Below are 22089 nucleotides of genomic sequence, written 5' to 3'. Positions count from 1 at the left end.
TTTTGTCCCCTTGTTAGATTACCATACCCCTGTTTCACGCTTTAACACTTTTTAAAAAAAAAAGTGTATGTGTCCAACTGGGCTATGATTTTGTAGTTTTTTGTTGTCTTTGCCTCATGCAATACATTCCATCCGCCAGAATAAAATAAGAGTTCTGTGCTGCAGTTTGTCAACTCCTCCTCTAAATCTGTGCATGATACAATAGTCCACTTTTGTTGCATAAGATGTTTTTAACTGAATGCAATATTGTGATTTGCCCAGTATATTTGTAACCTGGTACAGCTATCTCATAATGTTGTTTAGAGCGAGATGGGAATATACAACAAGGGTAAGAAATTTATTGTTGCTGAGTGCATATTGATGCTAAGTTATTGAGACCACTTTTTATTGATGGGGGTCCAAACTGTTTTAAATGTGGTATTATGGCATTAATAAAACTTTGGTGCCAATTGATTTGATGCTGAACTCTTGTGTAAGCAAAAATTATATGAGATCCTTCATGAGAAGTGGTTCAATTTTTCTGTTAGAGAAATCTCTGCTGGGTTGTTCTTGAATATGCTGGTGTGTTTGCATTTTGTTAACAGAATATGACTAACACTCACTAGGAAATCCAAGCAATTGTCACAGACTCTCTTAACTTGCTGTGCTGGCAGATTTGAACATCTAATGGCAGGGATTGCTTCATATGGAATGTTTGAATTCCTATATTGTTGATTAGTGCAAGTGTTCGTTTTAGTCTCTGTTACTTAAGAAATTAAGTAAGAAGTGTGATTGTTTGGAATGCTATTTCCTCTGTCACATGTTTTGCAATAAGATTGCATCTGTTGTGAATAAACTTTTGGCTTATAATATTGTATTTATTGTCTTACCTCTTTTCACTGTTATTTCATCTTGGCATTCTGGTCTATGTATGAGTTACACCAAGTGGTCTCGTCACCTGATGTAGCAATGTTCTAACTTCAGATACAGTTCTTGGCTTTTTCTCGCTATCACTGTACTGAACATTAACTGCTGTTCAAGTTTTTCCCAAAAATATATACCTATATCTCCTATAGATCAAAGCGAGCTGGCTTTTTAATACTATCATAATTATATTCATTATACCATGATAGATATATCTTCTCGATCCTTACTTCCTAATGCAGGTACACAGATTTGTAAACCAAATCAGCATTTGGGTAAATTCCCCTAATATTTTTGCCCAATTTTATGTTTGCTGTAAAACTGTTAATACTATGTTTCCTTCTTATAGGCAATGTCTTTGTTGCTTCAAGGAGTACAAGCACCTGGAAATCTTCAACCAGGTGGTTTATGCCCTTATCAATATGGTGACTGCCCAAGTCCAGACTCTCCAGGACCAGTTATGTAAAATTTGCACTAGTAATGATTCATCGTGGCAGGATCTGAATCAGAAAATCCATGAACAGGCTAATCAGGAAGGCGAGTGTAATAATGATGAAGAAGATATTGGTCGGAAATCAAAGGATTTTGTGGAGAAAAAAGCAGATAATAGAACATGTGGGAGAACTGAGGAGGTTTCTGCACGGAGCACTGATCCATTTAGCACATGGAGTACAGAGGAGAAAGAAAAGTTGCTGTTATGTGTGGCAAAGATATTTCAAATTCAGTTCCCTTTATATACTGCCTACAAGCATAACACTCATGCCACTATAGAGGTATAATGTGTTTTTTTTTGATGCATCAATTGATACATGTAACCCAGTAATTGTTAGATTGTGAACATTTTCTGTTGCTTTGAGGAAAGAAAATGACAATGCATTATTTATCATTTGTAATTTAACATACCCAAGATTGGTTAGGAACAGAAAACATATATTTAAAATTGTGTAGTTAAATTATTATCTATATATATAATATCCAATGTAAGGGAAAAAAAAGCCTGATAAATTGTTTGGGCAATTCAGAAAGTGGTTTTGATTTTTTGTTTATAAAATTTATTGTTTCCTCGCTAACTTTGGAGTGTTATCAGTTTTTCAAATTTTTTGAAGGAGTTATAATGATATTAACTAATAGATGTGAATGTTAGGGTAAATAGAAATTAGTTTTCACAATAACTGAAAGCTTTTTGTTGTTCTAAAACTTGTGTTTAATATATTGGGGTTTTGTCTTCAAGTTGCCATTTCTACACCAAATTAATTTTTTGGGTGGGGAAGAGAACAGCACAGCAATTTGTAGGGATATATTTCTGAGATCAACTTTTTGTTTCTTTCTTAGTAACAGCTTACTACTAGCTAATATGAATAAGGAAACTATAAATGCCAACAGTTGAGGGTGATTCCGATTTGATAATTGTTTTAAACATGATTTGATTATGAGCATTGTGCTGTGGTCATCCTGCGTTCAAATTTTTAAAAAAATCACTCCAGAATTTATTGTAGACTTGTAGGCTAAAGTACCGGTTAGAGGAATTTTCATTTAATACACGAATTAACTTGTATGTCAGTGTTGCTCAGCAAAATTTGACTTGATCGATCTCCATGTTGTTTCAACAAGCACTAAGATATTAAAATCCAGTTACCCACGCTATTACTGAGTTCTTCAAAAGTGTTAGTAGCTTACCTCGCTAAATTGGAAGCTGTCACACGTAAGCTTATGGATAATATTATTTATTGTTTGGAAATAGATTTGTCACTGCCTTAAAGCCCAGTGTTCTCTGTACTATTGAAGGGAAATCTTAAGCCTTCAAGTGAATTAACCAAAGCAAATGCCACTTAAATTTGCCTGGCACATGAAACTTTGCGCTACCATCTTCATGGTTCTGGGTGAAAAATGTGTCCTTCTTGCATTTACATTTTGATTGGAATTTATTATGCATGTATTTAAGGTTTCCAAGAATATGTTTTCATTAAGGATCTTAAAATATAAATAAAATTTAAAAGTAAATCCAGCTACAATAGAGTGAATAAACCTGGAAAGCAAAAAACTTATATTTATATAGCACTCTAAGTCATCCCTAAGCACTTTACAATATAAAAGTAATTAATTGATTGTAACTACTGTTATTTAATTCATCATTCCAGTGCTCTAGTTGCTGCCAGCAGCGTTCCCTCTAATTTTCCTTCTGATTTGCAGGGGTCTACAAGGTCTGTGCAGAGACTTCCAGAGGTGGAAGTCCGTCCCTGCTGATTGCCATGTGCAGAATGTCAGAGCAGATGGCTGTGCACACAGTAGAGGGAACTTTGTTTGCTAGCATCCCATTTTGTACACACCCAACACACTTTATTTCATCCAGAACTCTGTCTATATGCTCACTTGTGTTCACCTATTATCTATGTGCTTCTTGACCATCATTGGCTCTCTTCCCTTTGGCAACACCTGTCTCTTTTAAGAATCTCATATTTGCTTTCAAATCCTCTGTCCCCTTTTCCGTCATGGCCTCACCCCCTAATTTCTGTAAACTTCTCCAGCCATCCAACCACCTGAGAACTGTGCTCCACCAATTCTGCTTCTTGTGCCTCCTCGACTTTCATTCCCTGCTGAACTCTGGAATTCACTCCTTAAACCGTTTCTCCATTAAAACCTACCTAATTTTTACAAATTGTTTATAATTGGTCCTAATAACCCCTTCTGTGGCTCTGTCAAATATTGTTTGTTAACACTCATTTGTGGAACCTTGGGATGTTTTTGTTATGTTAAAGTCACTGTATAAATGCAGTTGATTAGTAATAAATATTGCCAACAATTCAGGAAGAACTTTTTTCTCCTTTTTCAATAATGCAGTTGGACCTGAGCAGGCAAACAAGACACTGATTTAACTTGGATAAGTTGGACTTAAGTGCTCAAATGTCACTGTTAACTTTCACCTATTGCCACCTGACTTAGATAAAATTGCTATCATTGAAGAAATGCTGACACTGTAGAATTTTATTTATTTATCAATGCAGTTTTTAAATCCTCTACTATAGATTGAGTCAGTAATGTAGTTTGTCTCGACAATGGAATGTATTGTGCTTTCTTCACTTTGAAGAATTGTTTTTCTTTAAATTGTGCTAACTTTTCTTCAAATTAGGACATTTCAGCTCATGAAAGCAACTTATTAGGGGCGTTTTGTGATATGAATGTAAGTAACATTTTAAAAAAAACTTTACATGATTTTGTTTTATTAAACTTTAGAACAGGATGAATAAATAGTCATTTTGGGAAATAAGAATATGTTTCAGAATGAAATTCTTATACTTTGACATCAACCCAAATATAAAAGCTGTGTAGACATGATTAAAATTTCAGCTTTTTGTGTCCACAAACTACCGTGACTAAACTTTTGTTTAACGGACAGAAAGGAAAGCATGTTGAGAAATTAGTTTACCAGAAGTAAAGATGAGATACAGTTAAGTATGTTTTTCAGGAAAAACATAATATTAGGAATCATCAAATCCAGTATAACTCTTAAAGGGATTTCCTAGCTGTATAAGGGGCTGAGTTGGTTGATTTTAAGTGATTATTATGTTTAGAATGGAACTAATGCTGCATCTTCGGAAGTTTTATAAAGAAAACACAGATTGTCTGTGAAACTGCAATTTGCAGTCGGCTGTAATGTCTAAACATAGATTGTAAAGTTCTCTCTTCTAAATTAAATTTAGAAGTAGTAATTATTTACAGGAACAAAAATTAATTTGTTAGTTCAATGTTCCTGCCATTTTTTTTAACCATTTGGATGCCGATGCTATCGCGTTTACTTAATTGATTTGGGGCCTTTTATGACACTCCATTCACATTCTTTCAAGTCCTTCTGCAAACACACATTTCTGTGGAAGAATTATATATTCTGTCAGTTTTCTTTATTCTGAACCCATCAATCAAATTACCCCATTTATCTTCTGATCCCTCTGGTATGTAATCCAGATATATCCCAGTGCCTCCTCAAATTCCTATATTTTATACATAATATGGTAAAGTATTTCTCACTGGACCAGCTAATAATGTTTAAAATGGACATTCAAATAATGTAGTCCACAGTGAGGTCAGGTAAATGCATTGTCTAATATCTGTTGTTTGCTTTTGTATTTTCTTATGGTAAATGTAACATCTCATTAGATTTGCAACTGCTGGAAATCTGAAGTACAAACTGAAAACAGGCAACACCACCTGTGGGGGAAAAAAATAAAGAAGTTGATATTTTCAAATAGATATTTTGTCAGATCTGAACCTCCGTTTTAATTTGATCATTGTGAAAGCAAAATCAGCTAATAGTGCATTAATTAGGATTCAATTGTAATGTTTGTACCTCTCCTGAAATTCCAGGGAAAATTATTGTATGATTCAAACTCTTGATAAGTATAGTCTTACTGTGAATACCAATAGAATATATGTATTAATTTTAGCTTTCTACAAAACCAGAGAGAAGCTAAGTGGAAAATTTTAATCATTGTAAAGGTGTTAAGAAATAGTTCTGGCACCCTTTTATAACATTTCTATTTTTTGATCGTAATGCCAGCCAAACCTTTATTAAAACAATATAAAATATTCAGTGGGAAAGGTGGGCAGGGAAAGGTTAAATATTCAATTTCATTTTGAATATCTTATGTAAATTATTTTGTTTTTATGATTTATTTGTAGTTACCACAGCCATAACTATTTATATTTTCTTTTGTCATCTATTTAGGATGTGGAAGTACCTTTGCACTTGCTTCGTTATGTCTGCCTCTTTTGTGGGAAAAATGGGCTATCACTTATGAAAGATTGTTTTGAATATGGAATGCCTGAAACTCTTCCGTTTCCAATAGCACATGCTTTTATTACAATAGTATCCAATGTAAGTAGTGATTTTTAAAAACAAATTCTATTAAGTACCCATCTAGCTAGCTGACTAATCTATCAAAATGTCACTCTTCCCTGCAGATCTAGAAGTAAGTAGATTGGTCATGTGAAAGGACAGTGGCATTTTGGGAGGGGCTTGCATTTGTGACCTCAAGAGCCATTGTGTACATAAGAACATAATAAATAGAAGCAGGAATTGTTCAATTTGGTCCCTTGTGCCTACTGTGTCATTCAGCATAGCTGATCTATTTTGTGGTCTTAACCCAATTTCCTGTCTACTTTCCAAAACCTTTGACTACCCTACAGATCAAGGATCTGCCTAATTTGGTCTTGATAATATCCAGTGACCCAGTGATAATTGTGGCATGAGTAGAAATTGTTGAAGGCACTAACATATAGGGCACAGATAAAATGAGTAAGAGTTCAAAAGATGACAACCTGTTCAAGGGTTTTGAAGAGGAAGAAGGTAGAAATGAGCTGGTAGTTATTAAGAATGTAAAGATTGCTATGAAACATGTCTGCAGGGGCTTTGGGTAAAGGCCAAGACTACGAGTTCCTGGCTAGCCCTCAAGTCTTGGTGCATGCGCAGTCCATGGCAGCGTTTCCAGCTATACATCTTTTGTTCTGGGCCGTTTGTATTCCTTTAAGTATTCCAAGGGCTTAGCCATCAGAGTTATAGAGAATGCAATAATCTGAGTGTATGAAGTCCCCAAGAAAAGGGGAGCCCACAGGACTTGGGTGTATTTCAGTGTAGTGAAAAGATGCTTCCAAACGTAGCGGAAGGCAGTTGAATAGGTCTGAAATGGTAATTAGGTAAAGAAAACAACTGGCAACATTATCTAGTAGTTCGAGAGAGGAAGATGATAAGGATCCAGGACTTCTGACAAAAGCAGTCAAGATATTAGAAGAAACTAAAACTTAAAAAGAAACAGGAACTAGGACAAGGGTAATTGGAAAGGCTGGACAAAAACTACAGTGAATTGACCATTGGTGGAGTACTGAGAAGGAATCTCCAATCGTTACTGCTTGCAGACTGAATGTTTAAGTAGAGCTGTAAGAGCCTGAGGAGAGTTGAGATGCAGCCAGAGGTTAGCCAGGGAGTGTCTCTCAGAAAGCCATCTACAAGACTAGGTTGAACCCACATCATCTAGGCAGGTATTCAGGCATTCCAAGTTAGAGTGACATTGGAGGGAAGTAAGAACTGGAGTCTTCAGGAGTGAAGAGTGAAATCCCTCTGGAGGAAGGCCCAAATGTAAAATGAGTTTTGTGACTGTCAGCACTTGGATATTTGGGTGGGTTGTTATCAAATCCATGGAATTTGTCTTGGTCTTTTCTGAAACTTTAAAGTGCCGTGTATGGGGTATTTGACCAGAATTTGTTTACTTTTTATATTTAACTCATAACTGTTACGTTGTGTGTGTATAATGTAGATTGTATTACCTTGTTAACAGAAATGTTTATTTTATTTAAATCTGTGTAATCTGGTGGTTTTGTTTTGTAAACAAGCATTTAGGATTTCTAGAATTCATTAACTTTTAAACAAAAATTTACTGATCCCTAAATGTGAGTGTAACAGGATTAAAGTTTTTTTAAGGCAAGAGGTGAGGACTGCAGTTTTGATAGAGAGGACCACAGTACCTGAAAGGAGAGAGTCTTTAATTGTGCCAGCAAAAACTGAAGCAAGAAAGGAAAGTTGGGTGGTTAGTTTGGTTGAAATGAAATTACTAGACAGAATGAGGGGGACCTGGAACAGAAACGTGAGAATCATGCAAGTTTAGTGCTGGGGAATGAAAGAACCTTACAAGAGGTTTGTCTTGATGAGTTAGGGAAAGGAACACCACAGAACAGGTGATAAGCTGTCATAATCCTGGTTACAGAGCAGAACATGAGTTTTTTTGCATTTGAGGAATAAGGAAAAGGGGTTTAAGAGTGATTTGCAGTTGTGATAAAGAGGTTCTAGGTTGATATTGAAATAGTTTTAGCAGATGACCATTGAGCTCAATGGTTCTTACTTTGCTTCATTCAGATCTGATGTTGAATGACTAAGCTCGTTGTCTGTAATACTTGTGCAAGTTTGCATTCCTTAGATTTAAGAGAGCAGTGATAAGGCAGTACGAGGTAACAGCCAGGAAGAGAGAAAATAATGGTTTTGTTAAACAATCTTTGTTAAAGATGGGGTCAAGGATACGGTTGAGTGTCTCTGTAGTTGCAGAAGTGTCTCTGTAGTTGCAGAAGTGTCTCTGTAGTTGCAGAAGTGTCTCTGTAGTTGCAGAAGTGTCTCTGTAGTTGCAGAAGTGTCTCTGTAGTTGCAGAAGTGTCTCTGTAGTTGCAGAAGTGTCTCTGTAGTTGCAGAAGTGTCTCTGTAGTTGCAGAAGTGTCTCTGTAGTTGCAGAAGTGTCTCTGTAGTTGCAGAAGTGTCTCTGTAGTTGCAGAAGTGTCTCTGTAGTTGCAGAAGTGTCTTTGTGAATGGAGATTTAAAGGCTAACCAGTTGAGATTTTGAAGCTCTAATTGTGAATGAATTGGGAGGGTTGTCCTTGATGCAGATGCTGAAAGTAGTAGAATTGGAGTTTGAAGTGAGATAAACATTGTGGTATTGTGTCACCATAGTCTTACCAGACCATGGGGCTGCTCTCTCATGAGAGAGAGAGAGAAGTGACTGGTGGTGAATTAACCTGAGGGCCACCAGACTTCAGGCAAGGGAAGTGTTTGAGAAGGAGAGTCCTTCATGGTAACCTCAAACCTGTGGTGGGAATTGAATCCATGCTGTTGGCATCATACTGCTCTGCAAACCAACAATCCAGCAGATTGAGCAAAACTAATTCCCAAGATAAGCATGGTGAATGATCTAAGCAAGTGATCAGAGAAAGTCTTAACTATGATTTAATGGGAACAGCAAGTGTTTAGGGATTGGATTGTTAGATTTATGGAAGGAAAGATTAAATGAGGATAGGAGAATGGAATGTCAGGGAAAAGTACATAATGAGATGGAGTTGAAACCAGCAAGGATGTGGAGGCTGAGAAAGAAATCCAGTCTACAGCATCTTCTAAAGGGAAATCTGAAGTAAACATTTGCAGAAGTGCAAGCCCAGGCAAGAGATCACATCAAAAAAAAGTCCAGGTTTTTAAAAACTTTGCATTGGATAGAATCCAAAATATTGTAAACCGAATAATTGATTTCACTCTTAAATTGGGATTCAATACTTTAAACCTCTGGTTTGCTGTTTATGAGAATAGTATCGAGAAGTGTGGTGCTGGATAAGCACAGCAGGTCGGGCAGCATTGAGGAGCAGCAGAGTTGATGTTTTGGGCATAAGCCCTTCATCAGGAATGCTCCCATGTCCTTTTGAGATGGTGGAGGTTATGGGTTTTGAAGAAACATGAACATAAGAACTAAGAGCAGGAATAGACTAATCAGCCCCTCAAATTTGCTCTGTCATTCAATACAATCATGGCTGATCTCATCTCAGTCTCAACTCCACTTTCCTGTCCATTCTCCATTATTCTTCAACCCCTTACTAATTAAAAGTCTATGAAAATACTTCCTTGTGATCAAACTACGTAGGACACAAGTAGGCCATTTGGCCCATCGAGTCTGCTCCATCGTTCAACATCAGCCATATTTTTGATGATCCTCAATGCCAGTTTTTTTAACCTTATCCTCATAACCCTTTTTGATTGAATACTTGTCTATCTTAGCCTTGAATATGCTTAATGACCCAGCCTCAACAGCTGTCAGCAGTACAGAAATCCACTATTCTCTATCCTCTGAGAGAAGAAATTTCTCCTAATCTTTGTCTTAAATGGGTGATCTCTTAGTATGACATTTATTCCCTCTTGTCCTAGTAACTCCTATTAGGTAAAACAACTTCTCTGTCTCTACCCTGTTAAGTGCTCAAAGAATCCTTTTTTTCAATGAGGTTGCCTCTCATTCTTCTAAACTACAATGAGTACAAGCCTAACCTACTTAATCTCTCAAAATAAGAAAATCCCTCTTTACCCAGAAACAATCTAGTGACCCTTCTCTGGACTACCTCCAATTCCAGTGTATCTTCCTTTAGATAAGGAGCCCAAAACTGACTCTATTTTGGCTAATGCCTGTATAGTTTTAGCAATACTTACCTATCTTTTATACTCTGTTTGGCTTACCACTAACCTTTGTCACTTTGTATCAAATTGAAAGAAACAATTTTTAAAATGTCCATAATTTCCTTGGTTAACATATTTGGTTTAACTGCTTCTTAGAATTCTTTTCCCACACTGGTATGTATCTTTGCTGTGTGTCATAATCTGTTTTCTTATGCCACTGTTCCTCAACTGTCTTTTCTGCTAAACTCTTTTTTCCCAGTCCACTCCAGACAACTTTGCCCTCATTCCAATGTAATTACCTTTATTTAAGTTAAATGTACTTGTTTCTGATCCGAGTTTATCGCTCTCGAATTGAATGCTAAATTCTATCATAGAATAGAAACTGATCTCTGAGTGATCTTCTGAGATCATTTATTAAACCAGACTCATTACATATTAGTAAATACAAAATAGCCTGATCATTGCTTATATCTACAATATATATTTTAGAAAACTGTCCCACTTGTACTCTTTGAATTCTTCCTTATGGCTGCCTGTGCCAATTTGATTTTCCCAATCTACATGAAGATTAAAGTCACTCATGATTAATGGGCTTTTTTTAATATTCCCTCACTATCTCCGGGTGTATTGTGTCCTGACTTCAATGGAGATATCCTTTACTTAGTGTTAAAGTGGAACTGCCGCTGTGAAAGGGGAATTCTGCATCATGAGATTTGTTTGTGCTAATTTCTTCGAGATCAGCAAATGCAGTCACCCCACCCCCCCCACTTCTAATAACAAAACCCAACCCTTTCTTCATTCTAGCATTTGGTGGTAAGATAATTTTAATTTTTTTTGTAAAGTCTAATTTTGTTTGTTAGTGTTAATTAGCATTTAACTGAAACCTGCAGTTTAAATTTCTAAAGTTCTCAGTCTTAATCCAGGTTTTAACAAGGTTTCCACTGGTGGAACAGTTGGGCTTACTTAGCTGCAAAAGCGGTTTGAAAATGGTTCCTCAATAACTGGATCAGATAAGCTTTATGTTGAAACTTATACAGCAACCTAATTTAGCGGAACAGAGGAGAAGGGGAAAGTATCACAGTTGCAGCATGTTTAATTGAGAATAAACACACCTGGACTACAAGTTTGATGAGGAGCTTTGATTCAGTTTGAACAGGAGTCTCAACTACAGTTACCATGACGGAGGGTGGAGTTATTGGATTCTTTCTTTCATGAAGCCTTCATACATCTTGATTGGCATCTTCTGATTTAAGTCGGTGTTCAAGGCAGAGAGTATGACAGCAAGTGAGACTGGTAAAGAGACCCAGAAAGCGGGAGCCATGGCCTTGCAATTGTCCAATGGGTTTGAGGTTCTTTCAGTTTATTTGGAAGAGAGTGAAGGTTGCATGTTGGAAGAGCTACAGGATCGTGGCACTGGAAGCCATTCAAATTCGGAGAATAAATAGAAGTGCTGTGGTAACCAGAGGAATTGATACTATTCAGTACAACAAAGAGCATGAGTCTAGACTGCTGTGTTGCTTGCCCTGTACCTGGGTTCAGTATATCTGCTCAGGACTGGAGACAATTTTGTGAGAAGATAATCCAATTATCGTGCTATGTGCAATTATGAATGAAACAGCCAAGGCGAGGAAAGGAAGTTCTGGATTGTGAGTAAAATTATCTTGACACCAACTTAAGCAGAATCTTAAAGCTCATAATATTTGAGTTATTGCACTAGCAATGTGCAGATTGGCATATGGTAAATCAAATTTGCCAGATTAATGGTGTGGGAGAAGTGGGTTCTGGTTTGTGGGGGAATCTCCCTAATACTTGCGAAAGTCCGATTTGTACTGTTGAAACTGTCAAAGTAAATTGATCGATAAGGTTAGAAGTTGCAAAAACAATATAACCAAAGATTATCTGCATGCACATAGTATTTAAAATAAAACAGGTAGAGTAACAGTTCAAATAGGTATGAACTGGTAGTTCTACAGATGTGGCTGAAGGATGACATAGACTGGTACTGAATATTGAACGGAATAGGGCATTTAGGAAGGATAGGAAGCTAGGAAAAGGTGGGAAGATGGCTATGTTAGTTAATGATGGTATTAGTGCAAATGAGAAGGCTGACCTAAATTTAGGAATCCAGAATGTGGAAACTGTTTAAGTAGAGATGAGACATTACAAAGTCAAGACATTGCTTATGGGAGTGGTACACAGGCCCTGTAAGAGTAACTCTCTATTGTAGGTTGGAACATAAAGGAAGAAATACTGTGAACTTGTCAGAAAGACAAAGTGATGATCTGGTTGGTGGGGTGCTGGATTTTAAAGAATATGTGGACTGGAGAAGTCAGAAAGGCAAAGGTAGGCAAGGTGAGGAGCTAAAGAATGGTTTTGGAATTATTTCTCAGAAAAAAAGGTGACCTTGAGCCAACCAGAGAAACATGTTATACTAATCAGATATTATACAAAGAAATAGGATTAATTATTGATCTCTGTGAAGGCACCCCAAGACAGCAGCAACTATATCATTTCATTTTATATTCCGTTTGAGAGAGAGAGAGTACTACTTCCTTTTAATTTAACTAAGAACAATAATGACTGCTTGGAAGCAGTGCTAGCTAAAGCTAAATTGGTTAAGAACGCTAAAGGCTGCATCAACAGAGATGCAGTGGTAGGGATAGAATCAGATGTCCAGCACAAAAACAGACCCTTTGGTCCAACTCATTCATGCTGACCAGCTATCCTAAATTAATCTAGTCCCATTTGCCAGTACTTGGCCCATATACCTCTAAACGCTCCTGTTCATATACTCATCCAGATGCCTTTTAAATGCTGCCATTGTACCAGCTTCCACCACTTCCTCTGGTAGCTCATTCCATACACACACCATCCTCTGTGAAATTGTTGCCCCTTAGGTCCCTTTTATATCTTGCCCCTCTCACCCTAAACCTATGCCCTTTAGTTCTGGACTTTCCCATCCCAGGGAAAAGACCTTGACTATTAATCCTATCCATGCCTCTCATGATTTTATAAATCTTAAAAGGTCGCCCCTCAGCCTTCGATGTTCCAGAGAAAACAGCCCCAGCCTGTACAGCCTCTCTCTCTAGCTCAAATTCTCCAACCCTGGCAACATCCTTGTAAATCTTTTCTGAACCCTTTCAAGTTTCACAACATCCTTCTGATAGAAAGGAGACCAGAATTGCACACAATATTCCAAAAGTAGCCGAACCAATGTCCTGTACAGCTGCAACATGACCTCCCAACTCTGTATTGAATGCTCTTCACTATCCTATCTACTTGTGACTCTACTTTCAAGGAACTATAAACCTGCACTCCAAGGTCTCTTTGTTCAGCAGCATTCCCCAGGACCTTACCATAAAGTGTATAAGTCTTGCTATGATTTGCTTTCCCAAAATGCAGCACCTCACATTTTATCTAAATTAAACTCCATCTGCCACTTCTCATCCCATTGGCCTATCTGATCAAGATCCCATTTCAGTCTGAGGTAGCCTTCTTCGCTGCCCACTACACTTCCAGTTTTGGTGTCACCTGCAAACTTACTAACTATACCCCCTATGCTCACATCGAATGTGAGGGGATAATTTGGAATAAACAGATTAGATAATCCTCCTTATCTATGAGGGATATGGACATGGATGTCCCATGGATAACAGAAAATGCAGATACTGCTGCAGTGTAACTTTTCTATGTACCTCAAAAGACCACATGATCAGCTGGATGAGGCAGTAAAGAAAATGGGTCTGGGGCCATCCTTGTGAGCACACAGATCCATGGTAGCGAATCACTGGGTAATAAGGATAGAGTGTATAACAAATAAGAAATAAGGGACAGACCTAACATTCATGGTTAACTTGAAAGGTTAAAAATATTATCCAAACAAAGTATATTATTACGCACAGATCAGTGGTGTGTCAGAAGATTGGACAGAATATACAAGAAACAGAAAATGACAGATGTGAATGACTCTTTGAAAATAATTATTAATGAGGAAAGTGGGCAAGAAGTTACAAAGTATAGATAGGTTAAGCGAGTAGGCAAAGATCTGGCAAATGTGATATAAAGTGGGAAAATGTGAAATTGTCATTTTGGTAGGAAGAACAAAACAAAGATATTATCTGAATGATGAGAAATTACAGATACCTGAGATGCAGAGGGATCTGGGTCACTGAGCAATGAGCGGCTAGACACGCTCGGTTGCTATCTACTAGAATTTTTAAAAGCATGTTTAGAGGTGATTTGATAGAAACGCACAAGATCTTGAGAAGCCTTGACAGAGTAGATGTGGAGTAGATGCTTCATTTGTCAGGTAATTAGAAGTAGGGCTCACATCTTTTTAAAAAATAAGGGCCCATTCCTGTGCTGTCCAGTTCTAAAAGATAAATGAGGCAAATGTTTTTCTCTAGTGTAAGAGTTTGGAGCTCTTCCTTTCTGAAAAAGTGGTGGAAGTGGATTCCTTTAAATATTTTAAGATAAAGGAAAATTCTTGTTTGGAATGGGGGGGTTAGGCGAGAGTTTATTGAGGTAGACAGAAATTTGGATTTCTGATTAAAATCAGATCAGTTTATTAAACAGTGGAACAGGCTTGGGGTCAGAATAGCCAACCAGTCTGTCTTGTTCATGTGTTCATTTTGTTAGATTTCTTTGCTCTCTATCTTGATGAAGTTGGTGTCTGTGAGCAAGAGATAGTAAGGATTTCAGATGCTGTAAGTCAAAGTCAAAATGTGGAGCTGGAAGAGCATAGCAGGTCAGACCGTATCGGAACAGCAAGAAAGTCGATGTTTCGGGTCAAGACTGTTTGATGAACTGATCGAGTTTTACCCACACCTTCCACCCCTACCTCAAATTCACCAGGACTATCTCTGACACCTCTCTCCCTTCCTGGAACACTCAGTCTATATCTTTGGTAACCGACTTAGCACTGACATCTATTTCAAATCCACCGATTTCAATAGCTACCTTAGCTATACTTTTCTCTCACCACCCTCCTGCAAAAATACAATCCCATAGTCCCTATTCCTCTGCCTCCGCTACATCTGCTCCCAGGATGAGGGATTCCACTCCAGGACTTCCCAGATGTCTTCCTATTTCAAGGACCATAATTTCCCCTCGCCGGTGATTTAATAATGCCCTCAACTGCATCTCCTCCATTTCCCACACTTCAGTCCACACATCCCCTCCCCCAACCCAATAAGGATAGAGTTCCCCTGTCCTCACATACCATCCCATCAATCTTGAAATCCAACATATCCTCTGCCGCTCTAGTCAACTGCAGTCAGGCCCCACCATTAAAAAGATATTTCCTTCCACCCCATCTGCTTTCCGTAGAGACCACTTACTCCATGACTCCCTTATCAGTTCCGTACTCTCCACCAACCTCTCCTACACACCTGGCATATTTCCCTGCAACCTGCCCCTACTACACCTCTCTCACCTTCATCCAAGGCCCCAAACAATCATTCTAAATCCCGGCAACGATTCACCTGCACTACTAACCTGGTTTATTACATCCATTGCTCCTGATGTAGTCTCATCCACATTGGAGAGGCCAAGCGCAGAATTGGGGACTGGTTCACAGAGAATCTGCAGTCTGTACACTCCAATAAACTCCACCTTCAGGTTGCCAGGCGTTTCAATTCCCCCTCCTATTCCCTTGGTGACATGTCCATCCTGGGCCTCCTCCAGTGACAAAATTAGGCCACATGCAAACTGGAGGAACAACACCTTATATTTCACCTCGGGAGCTTTGAACCCAATGGCTTCAACATAGAGTTCACTAGCTTCAAAATCTCCCCACACTTACCCTTAACCCATGTCCAGCCCTCCCTCTCCTCCCTGCCTCCTTAACTGACCTAACCTGTCCATCTTCCTTCTCACCCATCCACTGCACCCTTTCCACTGCCGAATTATAATAAATCTCTACCTGCATCTACTATCACTAGCCCCACCCTTCCATTTATTTCTGAGCTCCTTTACCCCTCCCCAGTGTCCTGATGAAGTGCCTTACTGAAAACATCAACTTGCCTGCTCTTCCAGCAGCTCTTTTTTTTTGTCTCATCTGCTGTGTTCTTCCAGCTTCACATTTTAATGACTTGTGTCTGTGAGCATGTCATGTTGATGTTTTGTGTTATGAACTCCTGTGCCTGAAATTTGACATTGCTTGTGTAGATTTGTCTTGGTGTACATTGCACCTGCTCTTCCTCTTCACATTTCATAACCATCAGTGGTAGTAGGGTGTAATTATAATAAGTTTGCATAGGCAGTTTCTGCCATAAGGATGAATAAAATAATTTATGCCTGTTTGATGGACACATTTTGCCAAAGCTTATTATCTTGCACTCATCAGGACATTTTTGCAAGAATATCAGTTCAAAGGGAAAATCAACAGTTATACTAAATGAGAGGGGACTATTGGAAGTTTGTCAAGTCGACACTAATTATTAGAGATGTTACCATAAGAATGCACCAATTAGCGCTCACTGATAGCTGCAATGCTTTGCTCTCTTTAAAATTTAAACATTTATCCTAACCATTCAAAGTCAACATATCTCATTTAAATTTAAACAAAATCTGTCTATTAACTGAGAAGGTGATGGCCAATTGCCATCTTGAGGTCTTCTAGGGCCTGTGGTGAAGATACCTCTACAGTGAAAATGGATAGGGAGTTTCTAGATTTTGATCAAGTGACGATGAAGGAACAGCGATGCACTGTTATAAAATATTCATTTTAATTCTTCAGCCCCTTGCCTTAGTTTTCCACCCATACCATTGCGAAGACAAGATCGGAAGTGATATTATTAAAATTGATTTGTCCTTTTGTTGGTAGCTACTATAATTTAATACTTTGATACCAAAATTATATAAAGACAGACTGAAGTTCTTTTATTTAATACAGGTACCCCTTGTAGACTTTGGTCACTGGCTTATGATGCAAATCGTATTCGACTTAAAACGTAGCTGCGTCCAAATCCGAGACAAACCACTGAGAACTACATTGCTCTTCTTCCCGGAGTTCTGTAAATATAAAATTGAAAAAAGCAGAAATAATTAAAGGCAACAAGTACTTCCTCTGTTAATCCTGATGCTCAGCATCAACTAAGTCTTGAATGCTGTCAACGCCTTACAATCATTGGAGTACTGGGAAAATGTCTTGGGGAACGATGCAAATAATCTGAAATGTATGGGTAGTCTTGAGGCTGTTGTACACAATTATATCAGTGCACACAGACTATTTTATTCATTTTAAAGGAGTTTGCTATCAATTACTATCTACCCTATAACCACCTTATCATCCAATAAACATCTGTATTTTATGGCAGAGTTTGCTATTGTAAAAGCACCTCAGCAGTTTCTAAAAAAAAAATTAACTTTTAGAAAGAAATGTCCTGTGTATCTGAAATTTTGCATTGCAAACAATCCAACTGTTAGGAAACCCTTGATCTGTTTTGATATGTTTGTAGCATAGTGCTTTAGATTAAAAGGCTTGTTATTTGCAGAATCTTATGAACAGAGTCTGTCAGCTAAGAGCTATCAAAAATTGGGCGAATTAGAGTAATTTCTTGGCAGTTAGCCAAATTGTCACAGCAGAGCCCAGTTTTACAGAATAGTTAATTACAATCATTGTTGTATAATCCCCTTGTTAATGCAGAGTGTAATTCTGGTATTTGGCATCAGCACAGAATTTACAGACTTGACAGTCGCTGCCATTGGGACCTCAAAATTTAGGCCATTATGTCTCAATATTGGATTTACCCATGCATTGGCACCACATGCACTGTAGTAGTTAAAGAAGATAAACCAACGCCACCTTTTGAGAATGTCTAGTGATTGGCATTAATTAACTTAATTACCAGTGATATTCAAATATAGAGAATAAACAAATGATGTAAGATCATATCTTATTGGAGGTATTCATTTTCTTAATTGGTTTTGTAGTTGTTGGAAGTGCAAATTTCTTGCTTATGTTATCATTTGTACTAAACTTTGTCGCTGGAATTTTGGGAATACTTTAATTGATGATCTGAGTTTTGTGGTGAAATGGGATCTCTTGAAATAAATGCAGATTAAGCTATGTTCTTTTTTTTTAAAAAAAGCCAAGTCTGTATTTGAAAGTGAACACTGAATTTGTTTTAAAATGCCAGATTGAATTACATTAATTGCACTATGGTTATGATATTGTCTGCAAAGGTACCATGACGGTCTGCTGAAAGACTGATTGAGAGACTTAGACTTAAATATGAGATCTAGTAGCCATAGATTTGTGTGTGGGGGGAAAATTACAATAAAGTTCACCTGACTAGTAGTTTGCAATGAAGGCAAAGTCTTTACCCTAAGTCCATTTAAAGGTTCCTAGGGCTTTGCAGGTGGATGATTTATTATATTTTGCAATCTTCTGTGTGAAAAGTATCTTTGGAGAAAAGTCAACAAATTGTACTAATACACATAGTTGATGGCAAAATTAGAGATTGAAGGTCAAGCGTTGGTGCAACTAAATGTATAAGTTTGTATTGCCGTCATCTGTGTTGTGGAAAGAGCAGGAGTGAACTGTGAAACCCTGTAACTTTTTTCTCTTACTTTCTTCAATCATTGTGGATTTTAGCGTAGAGGATACATGTATTTCCTAGGTCCTGGAGTCTAGGTCAATTTAAACAACATCGCCATGCTTTTAAGGGTTTGAATAAATAGGATTATTTATTCACACATTCCCCCATTCATCCAAAAATATCAGTGCTATATTACTTACACCCACGCACACAAATTTATAGTTGAAGACAGTGGTGTACTTCTACATTTGGTTAACAAAATGTTAGTTATTAGTTCATAGTAACAGCTATGGACCCAGAACAGCAAATTTTTCACTCTTGAAGTGTAGTTTAAGGTAGGTTCAAATCGGTGGAGTCCAATTTCTGGATTCTTGCAGGATTCCTTTGAAGAACTGAATGTTCAGTAGGTCTTAAAGTTAGATTTCTTTTAGCAGAAGATCAAATTTCATTAGAGATGGACTTCATTTAGGGATCAGATTGGATGTCTTATTAAGATATAGCCGTTTCAATTCGACTTTGGTCTGTTGGCTGGTATTCTGCAGTGCTATTATTTGCAGACTGTTTCAGTTTCTTGGGTTAATAAAGGATTTTGTTATCAAAAACAAGCTTCAGTCACATCAGCGACTGTTGTCCATCCCAAATGGTTTAAAGCGAAAGCCATTCTGCACAATGAAAGTTAGATGATGTCTGCTTCACACCTGTTTGTACTAGCTAGTTTCCTGCAGTTTTTCCTTTGATAGGATGCAAACTTGAGGACATGAAGTGTAGAAATTCATTTATTCTGAGTTTAGAGTAAACCAATAACAATAAAATATGAAATCAAAAAGCAGAGTGTTCTTTGGATATATTCATTTGAAGGGGGTGACCCCCATTCTGGATGATTTCAGAAGTAACTTTCTGCAAGCTTGATGTGGTCTGTGTTGAATTCAAGGGACGTCTGACCCCTAGCAGCCATCTTAGTCACCTGTTGGTGTCCATTTGGAAAACAAAGTTCTAGAATGTTACATATAAATATATTTCATGTTTAAAGTGATGATTTGGACATGAATACACTGGGAATAGCATCTTGAACTTTTTTTTTGTATGAGATATGAGAGAATGTTGCTTATTGATTTTTAAATCCCATTCCTCTCTAATGTTCTGATTTTTGAAAATGTAGGAATGAGTTCCACAGATACTGGCAGATCTCTTGTGTTTTATCCATTTCTCATGTCACTAAAAAGAATGGTGATAAATTATTTGCAATGAAGGCCATTGCAGTTCAGATTGATTGTGTACTCACTAATAGTTTATCTGTACTTTACAGTAATAGAGCATTTGATAGCCACCTGCTTATGTTATTAGACAACTATTCAGAGTTCAGATTTCACTGTAGTATGTTAGGATGAGCTTGGGTGAATTGCTAATTTGTGTGATAGCACCGGAGAAATTACATTAAATCTTGTACATTGTAAAAGTGCATCTGGTTTACTTAATGCCTTTGGAGCCGGAATCTAGTTGTCCCTTCACACTATAATAGGTATATGACTGCACTTCCATATTATGGAGTTGACTCTTATTGCCCTGAAGTACCTTTTTATTAATTATTCATAAGTAAAGACTTGATTTGATTTATTTTTGTCACATGTACTGAGATTCAGTGAAAAATATTGTTTTGTGTGCTCTAGAGGCAGATCATAACATACAAAGTGCATCAGATAGCAGAACAGAGTGCAGAATACAATTACAGTTGCAGAGAGAGATCAGATCCGTTCAAAAGTCTGATAACATTGGGGATGAAACTGTTATTGAATCTGTTCATACATGCACTCAAACTTTTATATCTTGTACCCAGTGGGTGAGGGTGGAAGAGAGTATAACTAGGGTGGGAGGGTTCTTCGATTATGTTGATTTGCTTTCCTGAGGCAGTAGAAAGTATAGTTGGAGTCAATTGATGGAAAGCTGGTGTGTATGATGGACCGGACTGTGTTCACAACTCTCTGTAGTTTCTTGCAGTCTTGGGAAGAGCAGTTGGCATACTATGCTGTGATGCATCCAAATAGGGTGCTTTCAATGGTGCATCTATAAAAATTGGTAAGAGGTTTTGTGGGCATATCCACAATTTCCTTAACCTCCTGAGGAAATAGAGGCATTATTGTGCTTTCTTGATAGTTATGTCGATGTAGCTGGACCAGGGTAGATTATTAGTGACCATCCCTCCCAGGAATTTGATGCTGTTGACCACCTCCACCGTAGCACCATTGGGGGCCTGCCCTCCATTCCACTTCCTGAAGTCAATGTGAGAGATTGTTGACTTGCCACTTAGCATTCATTTTCTTCCCTATATTCTCTTTCATTGTTTGAGATATGGCCTACAATGGTGGCAGAATCATAGAACCCCTACAGTGTGGAAGCATGCTAGTTGGCCCACAGAAGGTCATATCTTGATTTCCTGTATAGGTCAGGATCACCTAACTTGAACATCTCAAACCTGGACTTCATTAGAGAGTGGTTCTCCCGGTTTCAATTGAGGAATGTTTGCATTAATTTCTTTGGCATGCAGTGTTCTACATACATACTTGTGAAGTCTGTAACGGTAGTGGCATATTCATTTAGGTTGGCCACTAAGTTCTTGAATATGGACCAGTCCACCAACTCTTAAGCAGTCCTGTAGAAGCCCTTCCATTTCCTCAGTCCTTGCACTTCAATTTCTGCTTGTTTGCCAGGAGGAGGAGCACAGCATTATGGTCTCATTTACCAAAAAACGGATGGGGGCTGGAGTGGTAGGCATCTTTGGTTGTATAACAGTGGTCAAGGATGTTTGGATCTCTGGTGGCACATGAGATGTGTTGAAGGTATTTTCGTTGCACTTTCTTGAGGTTGGCCTGGTTGAAGTCTTGAATCATGATGAACAAGGCCTTGAGGTATTCTGTCTCAAGATTTTTTTTTGTGTGTGTGTCTGGTCTGTGTGTTGCAGAGCCCCAGGCTGTAGGGCACAGCCAGGTATAGCTGGCGTGAGCCCTGTTTCTGCAAAACATAGCATACGGTGGTTCCTTAATTGTCTTTGGAAGTTGAGGTTATCCATCTTGTGTTCAGTGGCTTGGATGTTTGCCAGGTGTATGCTGGACAGGGACGTAAACCTCAAAGTTTCCGTCTCACCATAAGTCCATTGCATCTCCCACATTTCCTTGATACATGGCTGTTCCAAGTTGATCCCAGGTGTCAACGAGGGAAATCCACTGCTCTGGGAAGGTAAGTGCATGGGGGTCCTGGGCACCATTTGCAACCTTGAGCATTTTGAGGTGTCTTGCAGTTGGTCTTGATGTCTGGTCACCTCAGATATGAGTATCCACAAGGTTAGGGAGGTCAGGCCTGCAAGAGACTGGAAATCCTCTGATCCCTCTGGACTTGCAGTTCCAGCAACGGCAAGAAATGTGAGTACATCTGCTGGGTTCCTGGGTGCTAGTCGTATCCATCAGTGCTCTGGGGGTGTCTTCCAGTCAGTCTGGTTGGGACTCCTAGATGTCTGGTCACTGTGGGGTCTTGTTCATGCATTGATTGGGCCTTGGTTCCAGGTTTCCATGGTGAGGTCAGGTTTGTGAGAAGCCCGTAGGTCTGTGATCCCTCTAGGCCTGCCTTCAGTGTCAGTAATTGGGTCTTGGGGAATCTTCAAGCCTGAGAGTATAGGCAATTCTTCTATAA

The 22089-nt window shown here is 38.2% G+C and overlaps 1 protein-coding gene and 1 long non-coding RNA gene across 7 annotated transcripts in view; one reads left to right on the top strand and one right to left on the bottom strand.

Annotated features, from left to right (window-relative positions):
* usp34 (ubiquitin specific peptidase 34) overlaps positions 1-22089 on the top strand; it is a 381006-nt gene that overhangs the window by 65866 nt on the left and 293051 nt on the right. For 5 of the 6 annotated variants that reach the window (XM_087991428.1, XM_087991429.1, XM_043696074.2 and 2 more), the window contains exons 3-5: positions 1253-1676; positions 4031-4081; positions 5624-5773. The exons of the other annotated variant lie outside the window; for it this stretch is intronic. In XM_087991428.1, the coding sequence (XP_087847554.1) occupies positions 1253-1676; positions 4031-4081; positions 5624-5773 (625 nt within the window). The remainder of the gene's footprint in view (positions 1-1252; positions 1677-4030; positions 4082-5623; positions 5774-22089) is intronic. 6 annotated transcript variants of the gene reach the window in all.
* LOC148148979 (uncharacterized) overlaps positions 16629-22089 on the bottom strand; it is a 65252-nt gene continuing 59791 nt past the window's right edge. The window contains exon 4 of the long non-coding RNA XR_015758463.1: positions 16629-16879. This is a non-coding gene — a long non-coding RNA (uncharacterized LOC148148979). The remainder of the gene's footprint in view (positions 16880-22089) is intronic.

The sequence above is a fragment of the Chiloscyllium plagiosum genome, unplaced genomic scaffold (assembly GCF_037043375.1).
Source record: "Chiloscyllium plagiosum isolate Xiang-an unplaced genomic scaffold, Cpla_swu_hap1 HiC_scaffold_10, whole genome shotgun sequence".
Lineage (NCBI taxonomy): Eukaryota > Metazoa > Chordata > Chondrichthyes > Orectolobiformes > Hemiscylliidae > Chiloscyllium > Chiloscyllium plagiosum.
Note: the sequence above shows the minus strand (reverse complement) of the source record. Positions and strands in the feature narration are given on the sequence as shown.